The sequence below is a fragment of the Callorhinchus milii genome, unplaced genomic scaffold, assembly GCF_018977255.1.
Source record: "Callorhinchus milii isolate IMCB2004 unplaced genomic scaffold, IMCB_Cmil_1.0 Scaffold5, whole genome shotgun sequence".
Classification (NCBI taxonomy): domain Eukaryota; kingdom Metazoa; phylum Chordata; class Chondrichthyes; order Chimaeriformes; family Callorhinchidae; genus Callorhinchus; species Callorhinchus milii.
In genome coordinates, this window is record NW_024704746.1 from 10,696,277 (window position 1) to 10,717,152 (window position 20,876).

Genomic DNA, 20,876 nt, shown 5'->3' on the forward strand with positions numbered 1-20,876 from the left:
CCCCCCCCCCCCCTCTCCCCCTCCCCTCCCCTCCCCCCCCTCCCCTCTCCCCCCCCCCTCTCCCCCTCCCCTCCCCTCTCCCCCTCTCCCCCCACTCCGTCTCCCCCCCCCCCCCCCCCCCCTCCCCCCCCCCTCCCCCTCCCCCCCCTCCCCCCCCTCTCCCCCTCCCCTCTCCCCTCCCCTCTCCCCTCCCTCCCCCCCCACTCTCCCCCCCCTCTCCCCCTCCCCTCCCCTCTCCCCTCCCCTCTCCCCTCCCCTCTCCCCTCCCCTCCCCTCTCCCCTCCCCCCCCTCTCCCCTCCCTCTCCCCCCCCTCCCCCCCCACTCCCCCCCCTCTCCCCCTACTCATTCATTATTATTAGCTGTTAATGATAATAATATTTGCCGATATTCCGCGGTGTTGCCCACCACTTCTGTGCGCGATCGGCTGCCGCGTCCGTTCCCTTTACCGTATATTCTGCGGAGAGCTTAGCGACGCCTCGAAGACGCGATAAAGCCCTATATCAAAGGCGAGGATTATTATTATTGTTGTTGTTGTTATTGTGTATTCTAATGAAGGTCTTCCCTTGGATGAGACATCTAAAAACCCCCGAGGTCCCGTCGGCCCAAAACCGGCCCTCCAAAGGCGAAAGGTGACCGTATCAAATGCAAGTAGTTATTTATGTTTACGAACACTTTGTCACGTTTAAATAAAACTAATTTCATTCACGACAAGTTCGACCATGCCATCGGCCACCCCCCTTCTCTTCTTCCCCCGCCCCAGACCCCAGCTCGGGTCTGAAATGCAGTATCCTGTCCAGCGCCTTGGGACGTCCTCCCGACGTGAAAGGTGCTATACAAATGTAATCTTGTTGTTGCTGCCGTGAGAATTCACCGCTCCATTAGGCAATAAAAGATGTGGATACAGTTGCTACTTGGGAAGTAAGGGGCACAGGGAAGACGGAGAAACAACGTTAGGAGATCTGCATCTAATAACAGGCTCCAGAGCTAAATGACGTATTCCTAATCCCATGGGGCAGAAATGCCATGAAACCATTGATGTAATACGGTATTTTGAAGGCAACGATGCTCTCCGTACTGAGCGAGCACACCTAGACGTGCAAGGAAATGCTTTCAATTTAAAAAGAAAATTGTTTTTTTTTTTAAAAAATCAGTCGCAGCAATGTTACTTCCGTGTCCTGATCACTATTTTGACGGCGATGGGGAGGGAGCACTTGAGTAGACTGTAGCTGCACATTCAACGCCCGGCTGTAAGCTTGAATCAGCTTTCCAAATGGAACGTGGTACCGCAACCGTCGCAATGGGGTCAATTACTGAACGTAATGCTCATCGTGACAAGATGAAGGGATTCCAGGCGGGTCAGCTGGTTTAGGAATGAGGACGTCTATATTGAAGGAAATACAAAAGCCTACAGTTTAGTTAAAATCTCTAGTATTGAAGGAGCCACAGAGATTTTGGGGGGTGTAGAAGAGAACATTTCACTCCAAGAATTGTATAGTTCTGGACTGATCAGGCAAGATAAATTTGCTGATTATAACTGGCTTCTAAGTTGAAGATATTAGACACACACACACACACAGAAATGCATTTGTTGAGGGAAAAAAATGCTCAAAACTTCTGTCCAAAAGCCTTAAATGTTTCCCATGGAGCAACTCTTCACGGCCTTCTTTTTTATAAATAAATCGTATTCAAGTACAGTAATTCTATTTACTGTGTTTTGTTAGCAATCTAAGGCTTCACAGATTATTGTTATCTCCAAGAATTTCAAATAAAATGTATTAGAAGGGCTTAAAACAAAAAAAAATTATAGTATTAAGCAAATCACTATTACAGTAAAATTTCCTCAGTCTTTCTTATTCATAACAAGTTGTTAAATTTTTTAGTATAACAGTTAATAAACAGTTCTGTTCAATAATTAGGAAACAGATTTTTCATGTAATGTACAGTAAACATACCAATTTAATTTTTCTATCTTGAAAAGGGTTAGATTCAGTAATGACTTTGAGATAGATGTGTATTATGCAGTGTTACAACAAGTAACAGATTATTCCAACAGCAGAGAATCTCTTTCAAATTCAGACGTCATTACGAGAAAGTTGAGTTTGCAGTTCAGATAATTTGACAAGCTCATTTTAAAAGAAAACTCAGATTTTCACATAGTTGCCAGGTTTCACTCTCCTGACACACACACCACCAGTAAAAGATAAACTAAGCTACCACAAAAATAAGAATATAAAGGTCAGTAATTTAAACCAAACTGCATTTCATCATCTGAAAGGCACCTTTCTGAAAGGTAATTATAAAGTACATGAACCCCCCCCATGTTATTGACCCCGATGCACTAAACTGTAAAGGGTATGTGCTGGGAATCACTGACCAGAGCAGCCGATCTGCAAACACAAGGCCATAGTGTCTTCTAAGGACCTGAGTTTGGGGAGGGGGGGGGGGGACCCTGAATTTTATGCTGATTACCCAACTTCCCTATACATCACCCATTGTGTGCTGAAGGAGCACTCAACCTCTGATGGACTCACCCATTGGGGAGGAGATAATTTGAACTGTTCTTGGGGATGGTCTTAGAAAGGTATAAAGGATTAATCTAGTGCCCAACAACTGGTACCAGAAATACAGTCAGGACAGAAATGCTCTGATATACCATTTAAAATCCAGGGTCTTCAGCTTCGCACGCACCACAGGAAACTCTTTACACAGGAAATAGTGTGGCTGGTGCCTTGCCTGAACATCAATTACTCCTGCCATAATTTGCATATTTGTGTTGATTAAGCCAACAGTGTAATATTTTTCAGAATTTGAAACAAAAACTCCCAAGTTCCTATGTTCCCAAATGTTATCTTTAAGGCACAGCACAGTTTTGATTGCATTGAAAATGCAACGTTGAATATTTCAGTTGATAGTCTTGGCGTTCTCTGAAAATAGCAATAATGTTCACTGCAAACTCAAACGTCATCGTACACGCATGCCTCTGTCCAAAAGTGCAGAGCCTTTCAAGCAATGGTAACTTTCTTCAGTGCTTCTGCTAGGCTATAGGTTGCATCCCAGTGTGTGCCGGGTTTCTTCAGAGCATTCTCCAATACACGGCCTGCCTTCTGAAGTTCATTCACCCCTGACGTATCATCTGCATTCAGCCGGCAGAACAAAATTTCGTTTACTTCACCCTCAATCTTCTGCAGATAAATCAGAGGGAACATCTCCTTGATCACAGCCATGACTGTCCCCTTCAGTGCACTGTCTCTGCAGACCAGATTCAAAATGAAGAGTCCTGAAATAGTGAGAGAGCAAGAGAAGGAGGATTAATGTCTACACGTGCACTGCTCCTGTTGAGCATCAGAAATTAATTTTGCACTTCTTCAGATGAGAGATATCAGTGAAAGGAATGGAAAACTTTTTCCACTTTGGGCACCAAGTGTCAGACACAAGCATTCCTAGATCGGGTACAGCAATGCAGAGACCAAGATAGATTCAAACTTGCACCTTTCTGGTCTGCAAAGCTCAGTGCTAGACCAATGATACCTTTATCTACTGAGCCATGAGAAAAGCTTCCAGACAGAGATCCTAAAGTAAGTGCATACCTTGCGTTGTAAGAAGATTGCGAACTTTCTGAAGAAGTGTTTTTTCCACAAAAGCTGGTGGCGGACAACTTATTCCAAGCTTGGAATCCTTGCTATCAACATCAAACATAATGACATCATAGGAACGATTACCTGCCATGAAAAAAACAACATTTTTCTAATTGAACCTGGCTTTCTGAAGTGTGAGAGCAATCGGAGGATATGAGTTAATGGAGAACAGTAAACCCACAAGGAAAGATAACACGCATGCAAAAAGGATAACCAAATGCCCGTTGTTTTATGTTTCAAAATATTTAATGGGAATTATAATCTAAAAAATGCTACACACACAAACATCTTCCAGAAGCAACTATTATGAGGAGGTAAGACTAAATATATCCATAGAGCATTTGGTTCATCTTGTCAGTGCTAACTTTTTTTAAGAAGCAATCCATAAACCTGTCTTTTCTGCTTTATTCCTGTAAATACTCAGTGTTAGATGTCTATCTGGTTCCCTCTTAAAGGCTGACATAGATTCTGCCTTGACTACCACACCCTGTAGGGCATTCCACATCCTAACAATTCTGTGCAAACAAATTCTCCTATGCTAACATTTTGCTTCCTGTCTTAAATTGTTGCCCTCTAGTCACTGACTCACCAACCAGTGGAAACCATCGACTATCAAAACTCTTCAAACCTTCTCTGTTCCAGTGAAAATAAGCCCAGTTCCTCCAGTCTCTGCTCATAGGTCAAAACACTCATCATCCCTGCTATCAACCAAGTAAATCTCTGCACTCTCTCTATATTCCTGATAGCCTTTCTAAAACGGGGGTGACCAATATTAGACACAACAACAACAAAATTACATTTGTATAGCGCCTTTCACGTCAGGAGGACTTCCCAAGGCGCTGGACAGAGTTTCTGACCCAAGCTGGGGGTCAGGATCGGGGAGGGTAGAGGACGGGGTTGGGGGCGGGAAGCCGGGAAATCGAAAGAACGGTCGAAGAGGAGGGTCTTGAGATGGATCTTGAAAGAGGAAAGGGAGGAGGCAAGACAGCAGGACTGCAGGATGGAGTTCCAGAGGGTGGGGACAGAGTAGCAGAAGGCCCGTGCACCAGCCAATAGTGGGCAAGCGAGGCCGGGGACGTGAAGCAGGCTGGAGCCCGCAGAGCGGAGGGAGCGAGCAGGATGGTAGGGGGTTAGGAGTCACAGAGGTAGGGGGGAGCAAGACCATGAAGGGCTTTGAAGGTGAGGTATCTTCCGTGTGATGAGAAGCCAATGGAGTTGGGCGAGGGTGGGGATCGTTTAACTGCTGTGAAACTAATGATTTATATAAGTTAACCACAACTTCATTGATTTTTGTATTCTATACCCTATTTATAATGCTCAATTGTATGAAAGCTTTCTGTGAAACTCTTACCTGTTAGCAAATTTATATTGTCAGTCCCATTTGTAACAATGGTGACAGGGCAAACTAAAATATTTTCACCTTCATACAAAATGGGGATAAAGAAAGTTTGGGGTCCTTTATTTCTTACCACTGTCTGCAAGTGCACTGATATAGTCCAAGCCATCTGCCAGATGCACCTTCATCCGTTCATCCTGTGAAAATCCAAACCATTTTGTTGCTACATCCAGCATGGAGGGATCAATTTCAACAGCATCGACCGATGACTTCAAGAAGTAATCATGGACAAACAAGGGAAGGCTGCCACCACCAAGACCAACCACAAGTAAAGAGAACGGGTTGTCTGTAGAGATAGCACAGAGAAGAAAACTTCCTACAGTCAAGTACAGCTTCATTGCACCAATAAAGCTTTATATCATGTATCAAATAGTAAGAATCTATTGAAGTGAAAATGGATGTCTTTTTTAAGCAAAATAAAGTCAACCTTTCCCGTGGATTTCAGCTTTCATAAACACTAATCTATAATAATAATAATCCTTTTATTTGATATAGTGCCTTATCACATCTTTGAGACATCTTAAAGCGCTTCACAGAATATATTGTAAAGTGAATTGACTGTATATTTTGTGGGCGAAACATGGCAGCCAATTGTGCACAGTAGTGTCCCATAAACAGTCTAAATATGTAAATGTGAAAACAAAAAAAGTTGAATTGCTACCAAAACTTACATTCCAGTAAAATAAATTTAAATAAGAACTTGCAATGAGCACGGATACTCATTGGCTCGCAAATTAGAGTCAATCCACTTTACAATATATTCTGTGAAGTGCCTTGAGACGTCTCAATGATGTGATAAGGCGCTACATCAAATGCAAGAATTATTATTATTTTGTTTTACAATTCAGCAGGTTTTGTACAGCAACTGGACACCCATTCACACTTGCCACTTGTGGTCTTCAGGGATTGAGATTTCCCACAACTACCCAATAGTGAACTTTGAATAGATTACCAATCACCTGTATTAATGCCTGAAACAGGTATCACAGATCAGCTTGCATTTGTCTACAACTACCTAACAGTTTGGGAACTTTGTACATTCTATGTTGTACCCTCCTCTAACTCCCCTTACCTACAAGTGAATCCTTTTTATTTAGGAGAGCCAGCCCAGCTATCATTGTTCGGTGATGGTCACAGCAAAGATAACTCTTGTCAATCCCCTGACCGGGTTTTGTACTGGAAGACTTGTCAGCTTCTGAATATGGCTGCCGTTTCTTCTTGTCTTTCCTTTTCTTCTTCTGTGAAGCTATTTGGAAAATGAAGCACATTTTTACAATTTTGTTCACTAAACCTTAAAAGCAAGGATTTGTCCAATGCCACATTGTGGAGTGACCAAGAATTCTAATTGAAATACTTTCTAATGTCATTAATCTTTAATTAAAGAATCTTGTGCATGTGCTGCAAACAAGCTGAACTCTAATATGGGGCCTTTTGATTTTTATTATCTCCTGAACTCTAGCTAAAGCTACAAGTTCACATAAATGAGGCTTCTCACTCCATAACACTTTCTTGCTGGAAGCAATGTATCACTTTTCTTTGGCCGTATAAACTGGCCATCAGGTCTCCTATACCTCCTGTGCAACAATAATTATACTTTATGGATTCATTGAAAATACGAGGATTGACTCACAATTCCTCTCCTCTCCTATGTTAAGTTCCTGATCTCCTGATCTCATGCAAGTCATTGATAAAGGTTATTAAAAAAACTGTTATATAGGCTAGATATAACCAGATGATGGGAGTTGTTAGCAGACTGCCCTTTGGCCTCTCAAACTGATGGGATGAAATACTCCTCTGTTTGGGTCAAGGTCCTATTCTCAACCAAGTTCTTAGTGGGCTTGAGCTCACAGAACAAAATTGTCCTAAATTAGCAACATAACTCAAGGATAGTTGATCTGGCCAATGAACAATGTCCCATATTGTGCACCGTGATTGTTGGAGCAGAGAAGAGAGAACTTCACTTTCAATCTAAAATGTCCTTGGAAATGTTGATGTTGGGTGCCTCAAGCTTTTTTTTAAATAAATATCCTTGTAGTTTAAAACATCACCTAAATTTTTTAATTAAACAACAGTCGTTCCACAAACCCTATTAATCTAAACATTTTTGAACAGCATTTCACCCACAAAATATACAACCAATACATTTTACAGGTTATCCTGTGAAGTGCCTTTGAGAAGTTCTCCTGATGTCAACAGCACTATATCAAATGGAACGATTATTATTTATTTAAATGGGCTAATGAGAGTAGGAAGGACAGCACTCATGTTTTTATCAAGGTAATCTCTGAAACAATACCTGTCTGTGAAACACTGTATAGGAGTTTGACCTCTGACTGCACCACATTGACATTGCTGAGGAATATGAGATGGCGGAAATAGCTGTCATCTTTCCCTCTTATATCTTCAACCACGTATTTCCCGCTCATTTCGCTGCTGCCACAGTACTGCACTGTCCGAACACCAATATCGCCACCGACTGAAAGAACTGGAACCTGCAAAATAAGTTTCCAAGTGAAATATCAACCTATTCAACACATTGACTTACATACGCTGCACATCAATAAAATGGGTAGTTTGGCCCAACTAGTCCATGCCAATGTTTATACTCCACATAAATCTCTATCCATCTTAAACCTCACCCCTTCCAGTATCGCTTATTGACAAAATACATCAAGTCTTGTCGGGCGGGGGGGGGGAGAAACAGTACGCTTAATATCATAACTACAAACATGGGCAAAACAGAGGCTCATTCCGAGCAAAGGTTTACCTGCTGCTTCTGTGGTAGTCCAGGAGGAGCCAATTCCAATACCTTCCCAGACAGCTCCGATTGAATGGCTTCCATGCTCTCATAGTGCTGGTCACGGTGCAACATGGCCACTAACAAGCGCTTGAATTCAGCACTTTTCCCAAGCTGCTTTCTACCCTCGTCAGTTCCAAACATCCATTCAGTCTCTCTGCCCTGTGGAACTAAAGTACAAGGGCATTAAACCAACATTTGTAACGCAAATTCATCTTCAGGCATGAGGGTTATTGGGAGATATTTTGGACTAAGGACATTCGTCAGCAAAGTCACTCCAAATATCTCAATTATCAGCTGGAAGAAAACAAGGGAGTGAAACAGTTGTCAGAGTGATATGATGAAATAGAAGTTATGGTTTTAGCAGCTCAGAAGCCATATAGCAAATAAGTAATTGAGTAGAATAGGGAGGTGTGGCATATGATCTTATCCATTTCTACCTATACCTAGTACCGATGTTAAAATTATATTGTAATTCATAAAGGATGAGTGTATCCTCGGCATCATTGAAGCCCTATATTTTCAATTTAAAAAAAATCTTAATCCAAGCAATTCTGTTTAACAAGAACAGTGCTGCTTTCAGATACAAATGCTTATGTGTGTACATTACCTATGAAAATTGCAAAGTGGTTTTGACGTGAGGTTTTCACAGAGGGTTGGTCCACCACATACAAAGTGTAGCGAGGTTTCCCAGATGCTTTATCACAAAGCATCAGCGACACATTCTCCCCGGTGCTGGATTTCTTATTCAGGTGATTCCTAAGAAGTGCATATTGCTGCCGTTCTTTCACTGCCCCGATTAGCAGCTCTGCACTCTCCAGGCGGAGTGGCTTGTCCTGCTCATCCACACAAACCTCCAGAATTTTTAGGGCGACTCCTGGCATTTTCTTGAACTTTGTGAACACAAACACAAAAACTGGCATAAAAAATTGTCTCTCAGCAGCCCTTTCCTCGCTCTCTGCAACTTTGTGTACCCTCACCATCCACCCCTCCTGGGAGAAGTAGCTCACTGCCTTCTTCAGAATGTGGTCCTGAGCCAGTGATATGCACACAAAGCGGCCTCCGACCTGCAGAACCCTGCCAATCTCGGCAAACATCTTGTCCACATTGTTCAATGTTCCATTGCTTTCATCCGTCATGATGGCATCCAAGGTGCCCTTGTCCAGCACAACCTGAAACTGAGCATCTGCAAATTCTGTCTGCATCATGTCCATTTTGATGAAGGCCATTTTGGGCCGGCGTGTTGCATTGCGTTCCTTCATCTGATTTATAACCACTTCACTGATATCAATGTTCACCATTTCTTGATACCCCACATCGTACATCTGTTCACTTAGTTCAGAATTACCACAGCCAACAACAAGGACCTAAAATGCAAAACATGGAGAAAAAAAATCTGAATCACTCAGTTTAATACAAAGGATTTTTTTTTCTAGAACCTTTTGGTAATATTTTTGTCATAATAATAATCCTTGCATTTGATGTAGTGCCTCATCATTGTCTTCGAGACGTCTCAAAAGCGCTTCACGGAATATACTGTAAAGTGAATTGACTGTATATTTTGTGGGTGAAATGTAGATTTTGTGGGTGATCATTAAGTTAATGTAATGAAGCCTGTTCCCATTTCTGTCAGCATCAACAGAGTAAGAAAGTAAGAGACAAGAGGCGTTAAGTCAAATCAGTCTAATTGGATTGAAATCCAATCCCAAAGATAAAATTCTAGAATATAGTCAGTCATTTTTATTATACCATTTCCACAGAAGTACATTTTCACATATATTTTCAAATCAGTGTTCTTTCAACTCAAAATTCTAAACAGTGGTATAAAGTATTATTTTTTTCAGGAAGTTGACACCCGTTATGTAAACATCACAGCCACAAAACAGAAAAGTTAATTCATTAAGAGTCCAAGTTAGGCTGCAATATGTAAAGCTTTACAATTTGTAAAACTAAAATGTCTGCATTTTGAACTGACACAATACCTTGTCTGTCGGTTTGATGTACTTGTGTAAGACTGCACAGTGATCCACATAGGTCCCATACCATTCAAAGGCGCTCGTGCCCCGTTTTTTAAAAAATGCTTCCCAATACTCAGCAGAGCTGAACTCCTTTGAGCTCTTTGGCAGAAGATTCATTGTCAAATCTAAGCACAAGTGTGAAAAGGTTCGACATATTACAACTCTGAAGTTCACAAATGAACATTTCAGAAAGACTGCAGCATAAGACTTTGACTTGTAAGTGTTAACATAATTTTGCAGACACGAATGAGGAGGCATTTGCAGTTAAATGCAAAACACTGCAAACTTCAGCAAAACACAGCAATTTTGTTGATTTCGTACTTAATATACAAGTATTTTAAGGTGTCACATTTTTGTCAGCAACAAGAGGCTTCGAATCAAATTAATCTAGTAACTGTGCTGAAACCCAACCCCCAAAGATAAAATAATAGGATATAGTCAGATAGTCAGTCAGTCAATCAGAAGGTATTGAGTTCAAGGGGCCCAAAGCCCTTGAACTCACCCAGTCTAGAGTGATAATCCAATGCATATTAGGAGTGCACTGTATTATCAGAGATGCAGTCCCTCAGATCAGACATTAAATCAAGGGCATGTCCACCTCCTCAGGTGACATTAAAAGATCGCACGGCAGTACTCAAAAAGATGCCGGGATATGACGGTAATCATTTGCACCGTGGTATCATTAAATCGCGTGACGGATCCAGTTCAGAGAAAATTATAGGGAAAAGTCACTGCCTCCGACCAATAACCCCTCTCTAACAGCGTTACATTGTGACTTGGCTGAATGGCTGGTATTGATGTGAGGGGTTGAGCTGCCATGTCCTACTCTGTGCTGCCCAGCCCTGCCCTGTGCTGCCCAGCCCTGAGCTGCTCTGTCCTACCCTGTCCTACCCTGTGCTGCCCAGCCCTGCCCTGTGCTGCCCAGCCCTGAACTGCTCTGTCCTACCCTGTGCTGCCCTGTCCTACCCTGTGCTGCCCAGCCCTGCCCTGTGCTGCCCAGCCCTGAACTGCTCTGTCCTACCATGTGCTGCCCAGCCCTGCTCTGAGCTGCCCTGTCCTACCTTGTGCTGCCCAGCCCTACCCAGTGCTGCCCTATCCTGCCCAGTGCTGCCCTGCCCTGCCCAGTCCTACCCAGTGCTGCCCTGCCCTGTGCTGCCCTGTCCTACCCAGTGCTGCCCTGCCCTGTTCTACCCAGTGCTGCCCTGCCCTGTGCTGCCCTGCTCTACCCTGTGCTGCCCTATCCTGCCCAGTGCTGCCCTACTCTGCCCAGTGCTGCCCTGTCCTACCCTGTGCTGGCTGTGCTGCCCAGTATTACCTTGCCCAGCCTTACCCTACCTTGTATTGCCCAGCCTTACCCTGCCCAGCCCAGTATTGCCCTGTATTGCCCAGTATTGCCCTGTATTGCCCAGCCCAGTATTGCCCTGTATTGCCCAGTATTGCCCTGTATTGCCAGCCCTGCCCAGTATTGCCCTGTATTGCCAGCCCTGCCCAGTATTGCCCTGTATTGCCAGCCCTGCCCTGTATTGCCAGCCCTGCCCAGTATTGCCCAGTATTGCCCTGTATTGCCCAGTATTGCCCTGTATTGCCAGCCCTGCCCAGTATTGCCCTGTATTGCCCAGTATTGCCAGCCCTGCCCTGTATTGCCCTGTATTGCCAGCCCTGCCCAGTATTGCCCTGTATTGCCCAGTATTGCCCTGTATTGCCAGCCCTGCCCAGTATTGCCCTGTATTGCCAGCCCTGCCCAGTATTGCCAGCCCTGCCCTGTATTGCCAGCCCTGCCCAGTATTGCCCTGTATTGCCAGCCCTGCCCTGTATTGCCCTGTATTGCCAGCCCTGCCCTGTATTGTCAGCCCTGCCCTGTATTGCCCTGTATTGCCAGCCCTGCCCTGTATTGCCCTGTATTGCCAGCCCTGCCCAGTATTGCCAGCCCTGCCCAGTATTGCCCTGTATTGCCAGCCCTGCCCTACCTGCCCCGCGTGTCGCGGACACACTGTATCCGCTCCCACGGTTCCGCGGCTGCTGATTGGCTCACGGCTGTGTCGCGACGTTCGGGAGCCGCTGATTGGATCGCGCAGCCGCTCTCACCCGGAAGCTGAAGGAGCCGCTGAGCGGCGGCGGCGGCGATGTCTGGGGCACAGCGGCGGAGTGTGGTGTTTGTCACTGGTAACGCCAAGAAGCTGGAGGAGGGGAGTCCGATTCTGGTGCCTTTTTTGGGGGGGGAGTGGGAGGAGACTGTGGCCACGAGGGTTTATTTTTGTAAACCACACCGGGGGGGGATACGTGTAGAATTCAAGATCCTCACCCTTGTCTTCAAATCCCTCCCCACTCCTCTGCACTCCCCCTCCATCCGACCTCTCTGACCTCCTCCCTCCTCAAAACAGTACCCACCGCCTTCGCTCCACCGGGTCTGGCCTCCTCCGAGTCCTCCGCTCTGCCCTCGGCGGCCGTGCCTTCAGCCACTCCGCCCCGAGGCTCTGGAACTCCCTTCCTCACTCCCTTCGCCTCGCCTCGCCTCGCCCCCTCCCTTCCTACTTTCAGGTCTCGGCTGAAGACCTTTCTTTTCGACCGCGCCTTTGGTCACCTCCCTCCCCTCTCCCCAGCTCGGGATCCGTTACTGGGAAGCGCTCTCAGACGCCGTCCGGTGTGGAGGGCGCTATGTGAATCCAAGTTGTTGTTGCTGTTGTAGAATAAATCTTTCCGCTTCTCGCAAAACAGGTTGTTCAGATTCTTGGTGACAAATTTCCTTTCAAGCTCATCTCTAAAAAGATTGAATGTAAGTATTTTGCCCTTTTAGATTCCTTGATATATTACTTGAGATATTAGAAGGGTACGGGATGTGCTGTTGGTAACTTGCTGGTACTTTTTCCGCAGTACCAGAGTACCAGGGAGAGCCTGATGAGATCTCAATAAAGAAATGCCAGGAGGCAGCCACGCAAGTAAGTGTCGGTCACCAATTTGTCGGTCACCTCCCACTAGTCACTAGTCAGTTCTAATTGATTCCCATTATTTCTACAACATTCATTGTGCTTGCCCCTGTCTCCTTCCGTCCCCCTTCTTCCTCTTTCCTTCCACCCCCCCCCCTCTCCTTTCTCCCTTCTCTTCCTTTCTCCCTATCCTTTGAAAAATGTAGCCTTACAGATTGAATTATAACTTTGCCCAAGGTTAGGAGTATCTCATTACAGCTTAAACCAAGATTCATAATGGAGAAAGACTTGTACTTACCTCTGGGTTCCTTCGCAGGATATTGGTTAATTTGGTAAAAGCACTGGAAAAATTATTTGTGGCTTTTACCAGAAGCAAACCTGACAACATTGGCCAGCAAAGTGCAATGTTTCACTGGTGACATTTTGCTGATCCTGACTTTCTTCCTGTAGATCCAGGGTCCTGTAATAGTGGAAGACACATGTTTATGTTTCAATGCTCTACATGGGCTACCTGGTCCATATATGTAAGTACTCAAGCATTTTGGGAATGTTCGTGATTAATCACTCCTTATTTTTACTTTATTCACTTTTTGGAGATTAAAAAACAACTTTCTTTCCTGGGAGGAACTTTGAGATTTCTGGGCTTCCTCGACTAAATTCATATCTAGGCAATTCTTATAATGAGGTACTTCCTATCGAAACATTTGGTGATGTATTGAATATTTTCTATTTTGCTGTGGGGAAAATACTTGTGCTACTATATACACCGTTATAAATGCACTGTCTGCTGTATTACTCTTGACAAGTGTGGTAATGCCATTACCAAGCTCTGGTTGTACTCTGCATAATATTTTTATTTAAAAAACAAACGTTTTGCACTACAGTTTATATCCCTGATTTTCTGGTCTCTTTGGATCCATGTATCCCCCATATCCCACTCTTGATCTCTGTCTATACTGATGACAGCTCCTTCAATGGCATTGGGCAAAGACAAACCTGTCAGATCTGTCATTGCTGGTGAGTATTGTTTGAGTAAGAATATCTCCTTGAATTTCTCCAGTGTCCAAATCCTTGACTGTCCCAACGCATTGGGACGTCCTCCTGATGTGAAAGGCGCTATACAAATGTAATTTGTTGTTGTTGACAGCACCTCTGACAATGCAACACTCCCTCTGGATTGGAATGCTAGCCTGGACTATGAGCTCAACATCTGAATTTTACTGTTTTTAGCAGTACAAAGTGCTTTTTAAGACATTCTTTGACATGAAAGGCATTATATAAATGTAAACTGGGTCTGATATTTTGCTAGTTACGCTTATGCAGTACCCGTGACCTACCACAAGATGGCAGAAAACTCATTCCTTGGACAGCATTACCGATCTGTCTTAATAACTTTAAATCAGAATTTATCACCTAAGTGCTTCCAACCATACCCAGTGGGTAAAAATAGGATCATGTGTAACCCACAAATATTTTCTTAGGAACAAGTAGAATAAATTATCTTACATCTTCTGTGTTGTGTATTCTCATAGTACCTAAAGGGGGAAAAGTATTTACATTTTAAAAAATGGCTTTTGTGATGAGTCGGGCAGCAGTTAATCTCTTTTGGTAATGTCAAGAGGAAGCTGTTACAACATAGGAAATGCTACCTAAACGATGAAGAGCAAATCTGTTTCATACCCTGGAGAGCCAAGTACAAGTAAAGGAATGAAGCATCAGACTGGTCAACTGAGTTTAGAAGCAGAACTGCAATAGCAATGTTATGCAATGGTTTGTCATTCGTACCGCTAGCAAGTGCTTCTGTGCCTAAAAATGACCGTGAAAGTTGCAGGTTGAAATCCCAATCAGCTGAGTTAGTGACCTTACTCTATGCGGCAGGAAGGGCAATATAATAATAATCCTTGCATTTGATATGATGCCTTATAATGTTGTTGAAAAGTCTGGAAGTACTTCAGAGGATATACTGTAGAGTGTGTTTTATCAGTGTAACAATTGCACCAGTTTGCGCACAGCAATGTCCCACAAACAGCCAATTTTATTTGGGGGTATTGTTGGCCAGGAGTTTGGAAGAAAACTCTTTTCAAATATTGCCATGGGATCTTTAAAGTCCACCTGAATAGGCAGACAGTGCATCTGTTTAACATTGCATCAGAAATAGCGCTCTCTCTAGACTACATTGAAGTAGATTCAGTCTGGATTGTGAAATCCTGGGACGGAGCTTGAACATACAACCTTCAGACCCATTAGCAAGAGTGCTACCAAATGACCCAGGCTACCACCTACCTACGTGTGTGTGGACATTTATTCGAGAAAGTATAGGGCTTGCTTTTGAGATTCGTCCATTTTACTCTTTCCTCTTCCCCCAATCACTTGCTGTCAAGGCTTACATATGAGTAATGATTTACTTGGGTGAGGTTACTGAAGACATGCAGCAACCATACCCCAGGAAAATAAAAATAGAATCAAGCAGCTTTAGGGGAGAAGAGAAATGGAGGATCCAAATTAGCACAGCGACAATGCAGATATCTGATGTGGTAAGAGATGGTGCTTAGTGCATTATCCTACCAGCCAGTTAATGGAGACGATACAAGCACCTTAAAACATTAAGCACGATACAAGAGTTTTTCTGCTCCGCAGATATAAGTGGCTGAGTGACCCAAGTCTTCCCATTAGCATTCAACACAAGACGGAACTCGCAGTGTTTGCCCATGGGAAAGCTTTTAATGAACAAATTGCTGGCAGAGCCCCTACCTGTCAGACTAAGACTTTACGTGTTGGAAGAAGGATTCTTTCAGCCCATTAATCTGTTCTATGGTCCAGACCAAATCCCTGAGGTAAAAGCCTGGTGTTTCACTCCATGACTGTGGGACGCTGCTGTACGCAATTGGCTGCCACGTTTCACCCACAAAATATACAGTCAATTCACTTCACAGTATATTCTGTGAAGCGCTTTGAGACATCTCAAAGATGTGATGTGAAGCTGTATTAAATGCAAGAATTATTATAATTATTATTCCACCCAGCTGACCTCAACTCCTCCTGTGCTGATGATTCACACTTATTCCTTTTTATTGGCACATTCTTCCAAAGTGTTGGAACCATTGAGACTGATTTCATTGTGTGATCATTTTCCCCAGTTCATACGTGACAGCCTGCATTGACTAGTCATTGCTCCACGCACCCTGTGCAATATATCTAAATGAACCCAACAATGTACTTGGGGGAGCCTGACTTTGATTTTAAGCTTTTGTCCGAGCTTGTACAAAACAAAACAAAATCCAACCTTGAATCTAAATTTCTCATTTCAAAATCGGATTCCAAATTTTGAGCTTGTTCCTATATGGCTATGCAAGGTGGAAGTATCAGCAAATGAAAATTGCCCCTGAACAAAGTAAGGAAAATATAACCATGCACTCTGTCGCTGTTTAAAATATAGTGAAGTTGGACCTGGTAGTCAGTATCTAGATTCCACAGCTGGCTCCCTCGGCAATTTAATGTTGAAAGACGCTTTGCTATTTCAAACATGGACCTTTGATTAATAGTGGCATGAAACCAGACTTGTCTGTAAAAGAACTGGCAGTACATTGGGGACAATGGATGACTGCATTATAATAATATAAACAGCCTACAGGTTAATGGGTTTCTAAGCTGTGAGAAGACTGGTCAGCGGCCCCTGTGTCAGGATTCCCTTACCCCTGTGGCATTTGCTGGGTTGGAGCTACGGAAAGCTATTTGGAACGGAGTGATGACAGCCCGGGACAGTGATTTCACGCATTTTACGGAATTACAGATGCTGGTGACGCATTTGTGTTTTTCCCAAATAACAAGACCTTTGTGTGTTATTTTTTTTNCTCTTTCAGAAAATGGTTCTTGGAAAAGTTGCAACCTGAAGGTGAGTTTTTTTTTCTCAAGTCTGCAAATAATCATGTGGAATTGTTTTTGTTAATATTGGTAATATATTTGAAATGGTGTCAGCTCACGCTTCCCTTGGTTCTGTTGTTGACTGGCCTCTTCATTATATTATCACTTTAGGTATGCATATTGCAGTTTATTTTTATTTGAGTTATTTATTAATAATAATCCCTGCATTTGATATAGCACCATATCAAATTGTGAGGCGTCTCAAAGCGCTTTACAGGATATACTGTAAAGTGGATTGACTTTTTTTGTAGGCGAAACAAAGCAACCAATTGCGCACAGTAATATCCCACAAACAGCCTAGGGATCTTTAACCTGAACCGGCAGACATCGGTTTAATGTCTCATCTGAAGATTATCATTCTATTTTAATATAGGATGACGTGTGTGCTTATTGGTGCACCCAGTTTCCCTGTTTTGATGGTTGGAGGATAAGTATTGCGATGAAAGGAACTTCTGAACACAGTTTTGTGGCACAGGGATACCTGAAATAAGAACAGAAAACGAATTGTAGGAGAACGAGTGAAGGAAGCTATCTGTTAATTGACCAGCAATGCCAATAATAGTCATGAAGAAATGCAAGCCAAGAATGCACTAATTTGGCTGATTTGTGTGGATCTTTTGTTTCCTTTTCTAGGTTTGTATAAGATGCTGGCAGGCTTCGAGGACAAATCAGCCTATGCACTCTGTACCTTTGCCTACAGCACAGGAAACCCTAATGACCCAGTGCAGCTATTTCGAGGGAAAACCCCAGTATGTATATTAACTGCGGAGGCCTGTGTGTCTGTGTGTCTTTGTCAATATACATCCAAAGGCAAAGTGAAACTGTGATGCTATTGAACAGCAATAGGGGAATATCTTACACTTCCTCACCTATAAACTCTTGAATTTGCTGCAGTGGCATCAACAAACATTTGGTTTAGTATTAATAATAATAATCCTTACATTTAATATTGTCTAACACGAAACATGAAATGCTTCACAGATAATTGATGTCAGCTGAAGGTGACTGTATCAGTTGGCAAACTCAGCAGCCAATTTGTACACAGCAAGATCGCACAATCAGGAGAAACTCCCTTTTCTTTTCAGATAATGTCTTAGGACTTGTATAGTAACTGTAAAGATTTTGTTCCAGTGGTGTTGAGAGCCTGTGTTATAATCTATGTTTGAAATAATTTTTTTGTGGGAGTAGGCATTTCCTACAGATTGCTAGTCATAACCGCACAGGGTAAATCTATTTCTGAAATGTCAAACTACACACTACATATAGTGAAAAAGATCACTCAATGCGTATGCCTTGTGCAATTCTAATTTCTCTAAAATCCAAAGCCCGTTAGTGTTTAACTATAAGTTTTACATGGTTGCTTGACATTTTCAAAATGCTTAGCAAAGTCTCAATGGTGACTGTGTTGGCCAAGGTGGAGATGATTTACTTGCCTGGAGTCCTGTGTCTTGAATGTTCCAAGTGTGTTCGTTCTTCAGCTTTGTGCAAAATTACTCTTTTTCTCAGCTCCCTGGCAAGAGAAAAGTCATAGGAATGTTCTATAATGAGGGGAAGAAGCCTAGAATCACCCACTTCCGTTGCTTCAGTGAATAAATGCACTTATTTATGTATTTAGCTTTGAGGACTAGGCACTTCCCTGGCTTGTGCATAAAATTGTCAATTATCCAGGCTTCCTGCCCATTGTAGCTATTGAGTAATTGCTGAAAATGCACCTTTATTAATGCAAGTGGTGGTTAGGATTGGCATTACTATAATCTTCCACTCTTCCAAATGTAATTTTTTTAAATATTCTATTTTCTAGGGTAAAATAGTAGAACCTAGAGGGCCTAGAGACTTTGGCTGGGATCCTTGTTTTCAACCAGATGACTTTGATCAGACGTAAGTGATTAACATGCATTAATGTTTTAAGGTGTCAAAATATCAATCGTTTTAAATTGTTGGCTTGCACCATTGCGTATTATGTCAACAGACATCAGTTTTCATTGAATTTTCTCAGTTTTGCCGAAATGCCCAAGACTGTGAAGAATTCCATATCCCATCGTTACAAGGCAGTTCGAGAGATGGCAGATTATTTTATCGCAAAGAACGGTTGTTTAAAGTGAGCCAGACTGGAAGATGGGAGTCATTATTGGCTACCTTTTAATTTGAAGACTTCAGTGAAGTAAAATTTGTCAAGTGTGTGGCAATAAATATTAATTTGCAAATAAGTATCATTAGTACTTTTTGGAGTAATTATTGGGTTCCACTGTAACAAGTCAATTCTACCCACAGACTCATGTGTGTCAAACAAGTTTTAACTCAACTTAATGAAGTGTGTTCCTCACTCTTTCCTTCTTTTGGAATTTTGCAAACCCCTTCTAACTGGTGTGTGTAATAAGGATGGTGTTCTTCATAGATTTTCTCAATAACTTGCTGTAACATTTTCTAGTCGGTGTCTCGATTTACCAGATTGTCCTGGATATACACACCTATCTTGGAGGGTTCAATTTTCTCCCCTCTCTTGAAGCCGCTGACTGGTGCTGTTCCCTGAGCATCTCACACTCACTCACGCGAGTCTTGGTAATGAGTGTCAATTGTCTACACAATCATGTAGGCAGGCTTAGCTGAGAAAGCAACTGGAAGCTTACCAATGCTTCCCACTGGTAAACTGGTTTTAGCTGTTTAAATTCCAGACGCAGACGGTTACTTTCATGGCTGCAACTCCCTGCTAAATACTCATTACTCCACAAGGAATTCTTTCCATCAGCAGGTTGAAACATTCAGATGATGAAGATTGTGAAATTCAATATTACTGAGTTTGATTGAGTAATAATAATAATAAGCCTTGCATTTGATATAACGTTTTACCACATCATCGAGACATATTAAAGCACTTCAAAGGATATACTGTAAATGGATTGATTGTATTTTGTAGGTGAAACGTGGCAACCAGTTTGCACACAGCAATGTCCCACAAACAGCCATAGAGTAACTGACCAATTGTATTTGGGGGATTGTTGGCCAGGAAAAAACTTCTTTCTCCTTTTCAATAGTACCATGGAATTTTTAATATCCACCTGAACAGACCTCAGTTTAACATTTTAGCTGAAGGACAGCACCTTCGACAATGCAACACACCCCATGACTGAATTGGAGTGTCAGCTTAGACAATGTGATTCCATGTCTTAACTTGGGACTTGAACCCACAACCTTCTGACTCAGAGGCAAGAGTGCTACCAGGACTGACACATTTGAGTAGTTCAAATGCAAAGACATTGCATAGAACCATAGAAATTTACAGAACAGAAGAAGGCCATTTGACCCATCGTGTCTGTGCTGGTCCCATTTACCTCTTTCCCCATACCCCTGTAGCTTACTCCTTTTTGGGTATTTTATCTTGATAAACTGACTGGGAATCAAACCAGAGTAACAGCAGTGAAAGCACCAAATCCTAACTACTAGACTACCGGAGAACATAGTTCTAATTGATGTTTATTAAATGCAATATTATGGTACTAATATTGTATTTGTGTTGCATAATTTAATAACTCATTCCCAGGCCTGGTCAGGATATTAGAGTGACACCAAGCTGAAGAAAGGTGTTCTTCCCCCAACCACACACATCTGCACGCACACACACACATGAATAAGATGAGGAGTGAGTCAATGTGGACGATGTAAGTTCCTGTCCTGTGAATTACAGACTAGCAGTGGCCTGGAGCAAGTCACCTCTCATTTTGAAAGTCAACGTTCAAGACGTGATATGAGAAGGGACTCTACCCTGGTTAATGTCAGTTTCTCTTCCTCAAAATTGGTCAGGATGGGAGCGATTTGTCCACAACACAAGGCCTAAGTCTAGATTCAAACTGATGCATATTCTGGGAATATAATTAAGGTTCATTTTGGTTTCTTCCCAGCTATTTTTATGATTTTCAGGAGTCTCCCCTTTTTACACCTTTTGCACTTGATAACGTGTGTTTAAAAAAAATTGTTATTAGCACCAAGAATTCAATAAACTGGCTTTTATATTCAGAGCCATGCTGTATTGGAGAGCAAAGGACAGACATCTACAATAGTTTTATTGGGGAAATACTCCTATGTTCATAATTTGAAGAAAAAAAGATTCGGTAACTATCTCAAAACAAAACTCCTCGATACCAATCTGTGGTGTTATTTAATCATTCATAACATTTATGACTGCTGTT

The 20,876-nt window shown here is 42.7% G+C and overlaps 2 protein-coding genes across 3 annotated transcripts; one reads left to right on the plus strand and one right to left on the minus strand.

The window, feature by feature from the left end:
* Positions 1-1,934: 1,934 nt before the first annotated feature.
* mettl13 (methyltransferase 13, eEF1A lysine and N-terminal methyltransferase) lies at positions 1,935-11,855 on the minus strand. Of its 2 annotated transcripts, none has more exons than XM_007895620.2 (9): positions 11,815-11,855; positions 9,812-9,972; positions 8,440-9,196; positions 7,800-7,999; positions 7,329-7,524; positions 6,105-6,278; positions 5,106-5,318; positions 3,589-3,720; positions 1,935-3,278 (listed from the first exon to the last, which is right to left on the minus strand). In XM_007895620.2, the coding sequence occupies exons 2-9, from the start codon at positions 9,962-9,964 to the stop codon at positions 3,004-3,006; spliced, it is 2,100 nt and encodes a 699-aa protein (XP_007893811.2). In that variant the 5' UTR covers positions 9,965-9,972; positions 11,815-11,855; the 3' UTR covers positions 1,935-3,003. The 2 variants fall into 2 exon arrangements, with proteins under 2 accessions (XP_007893811.2, XP_007893812.2); XM_007895621.2 differs by lacking the exon at positions 11,815-11,855 and adding an exon at positions 10,350-10,736.
* An 80-nt stretch (positions 11,856-11,935) lies between these two features.
* itpa (inosine triphosphatase (nucleoside triphosphate pyrophosphatase)) lies at positions 11,936-18,899 on the plus strand. Its single transcript, XM_007895622.2, has 8 exons — positions 11,936-12,033; positions 12,563-12,620; positions 12,719-12,783; positions 13,222-13,295; positions 16,632-16,663; positions 17,326-17,441; positions 18,494-18,570; positions 18,689-18,899. The coding sequence occupies exons 1-8, from the start codon at positions 11,971-11,973 to the stop codon at positions 18,792-18,794; spliced, it is 591 nt and encodes a 196-aa protein (XP_007893813.1). The 5' UTR covers positions 11,936-11,970; the 3' UTR covers positions 18,795-18,899.
* Positions 18,900-20,876: the final 1,977 nt, after the last annotated feature.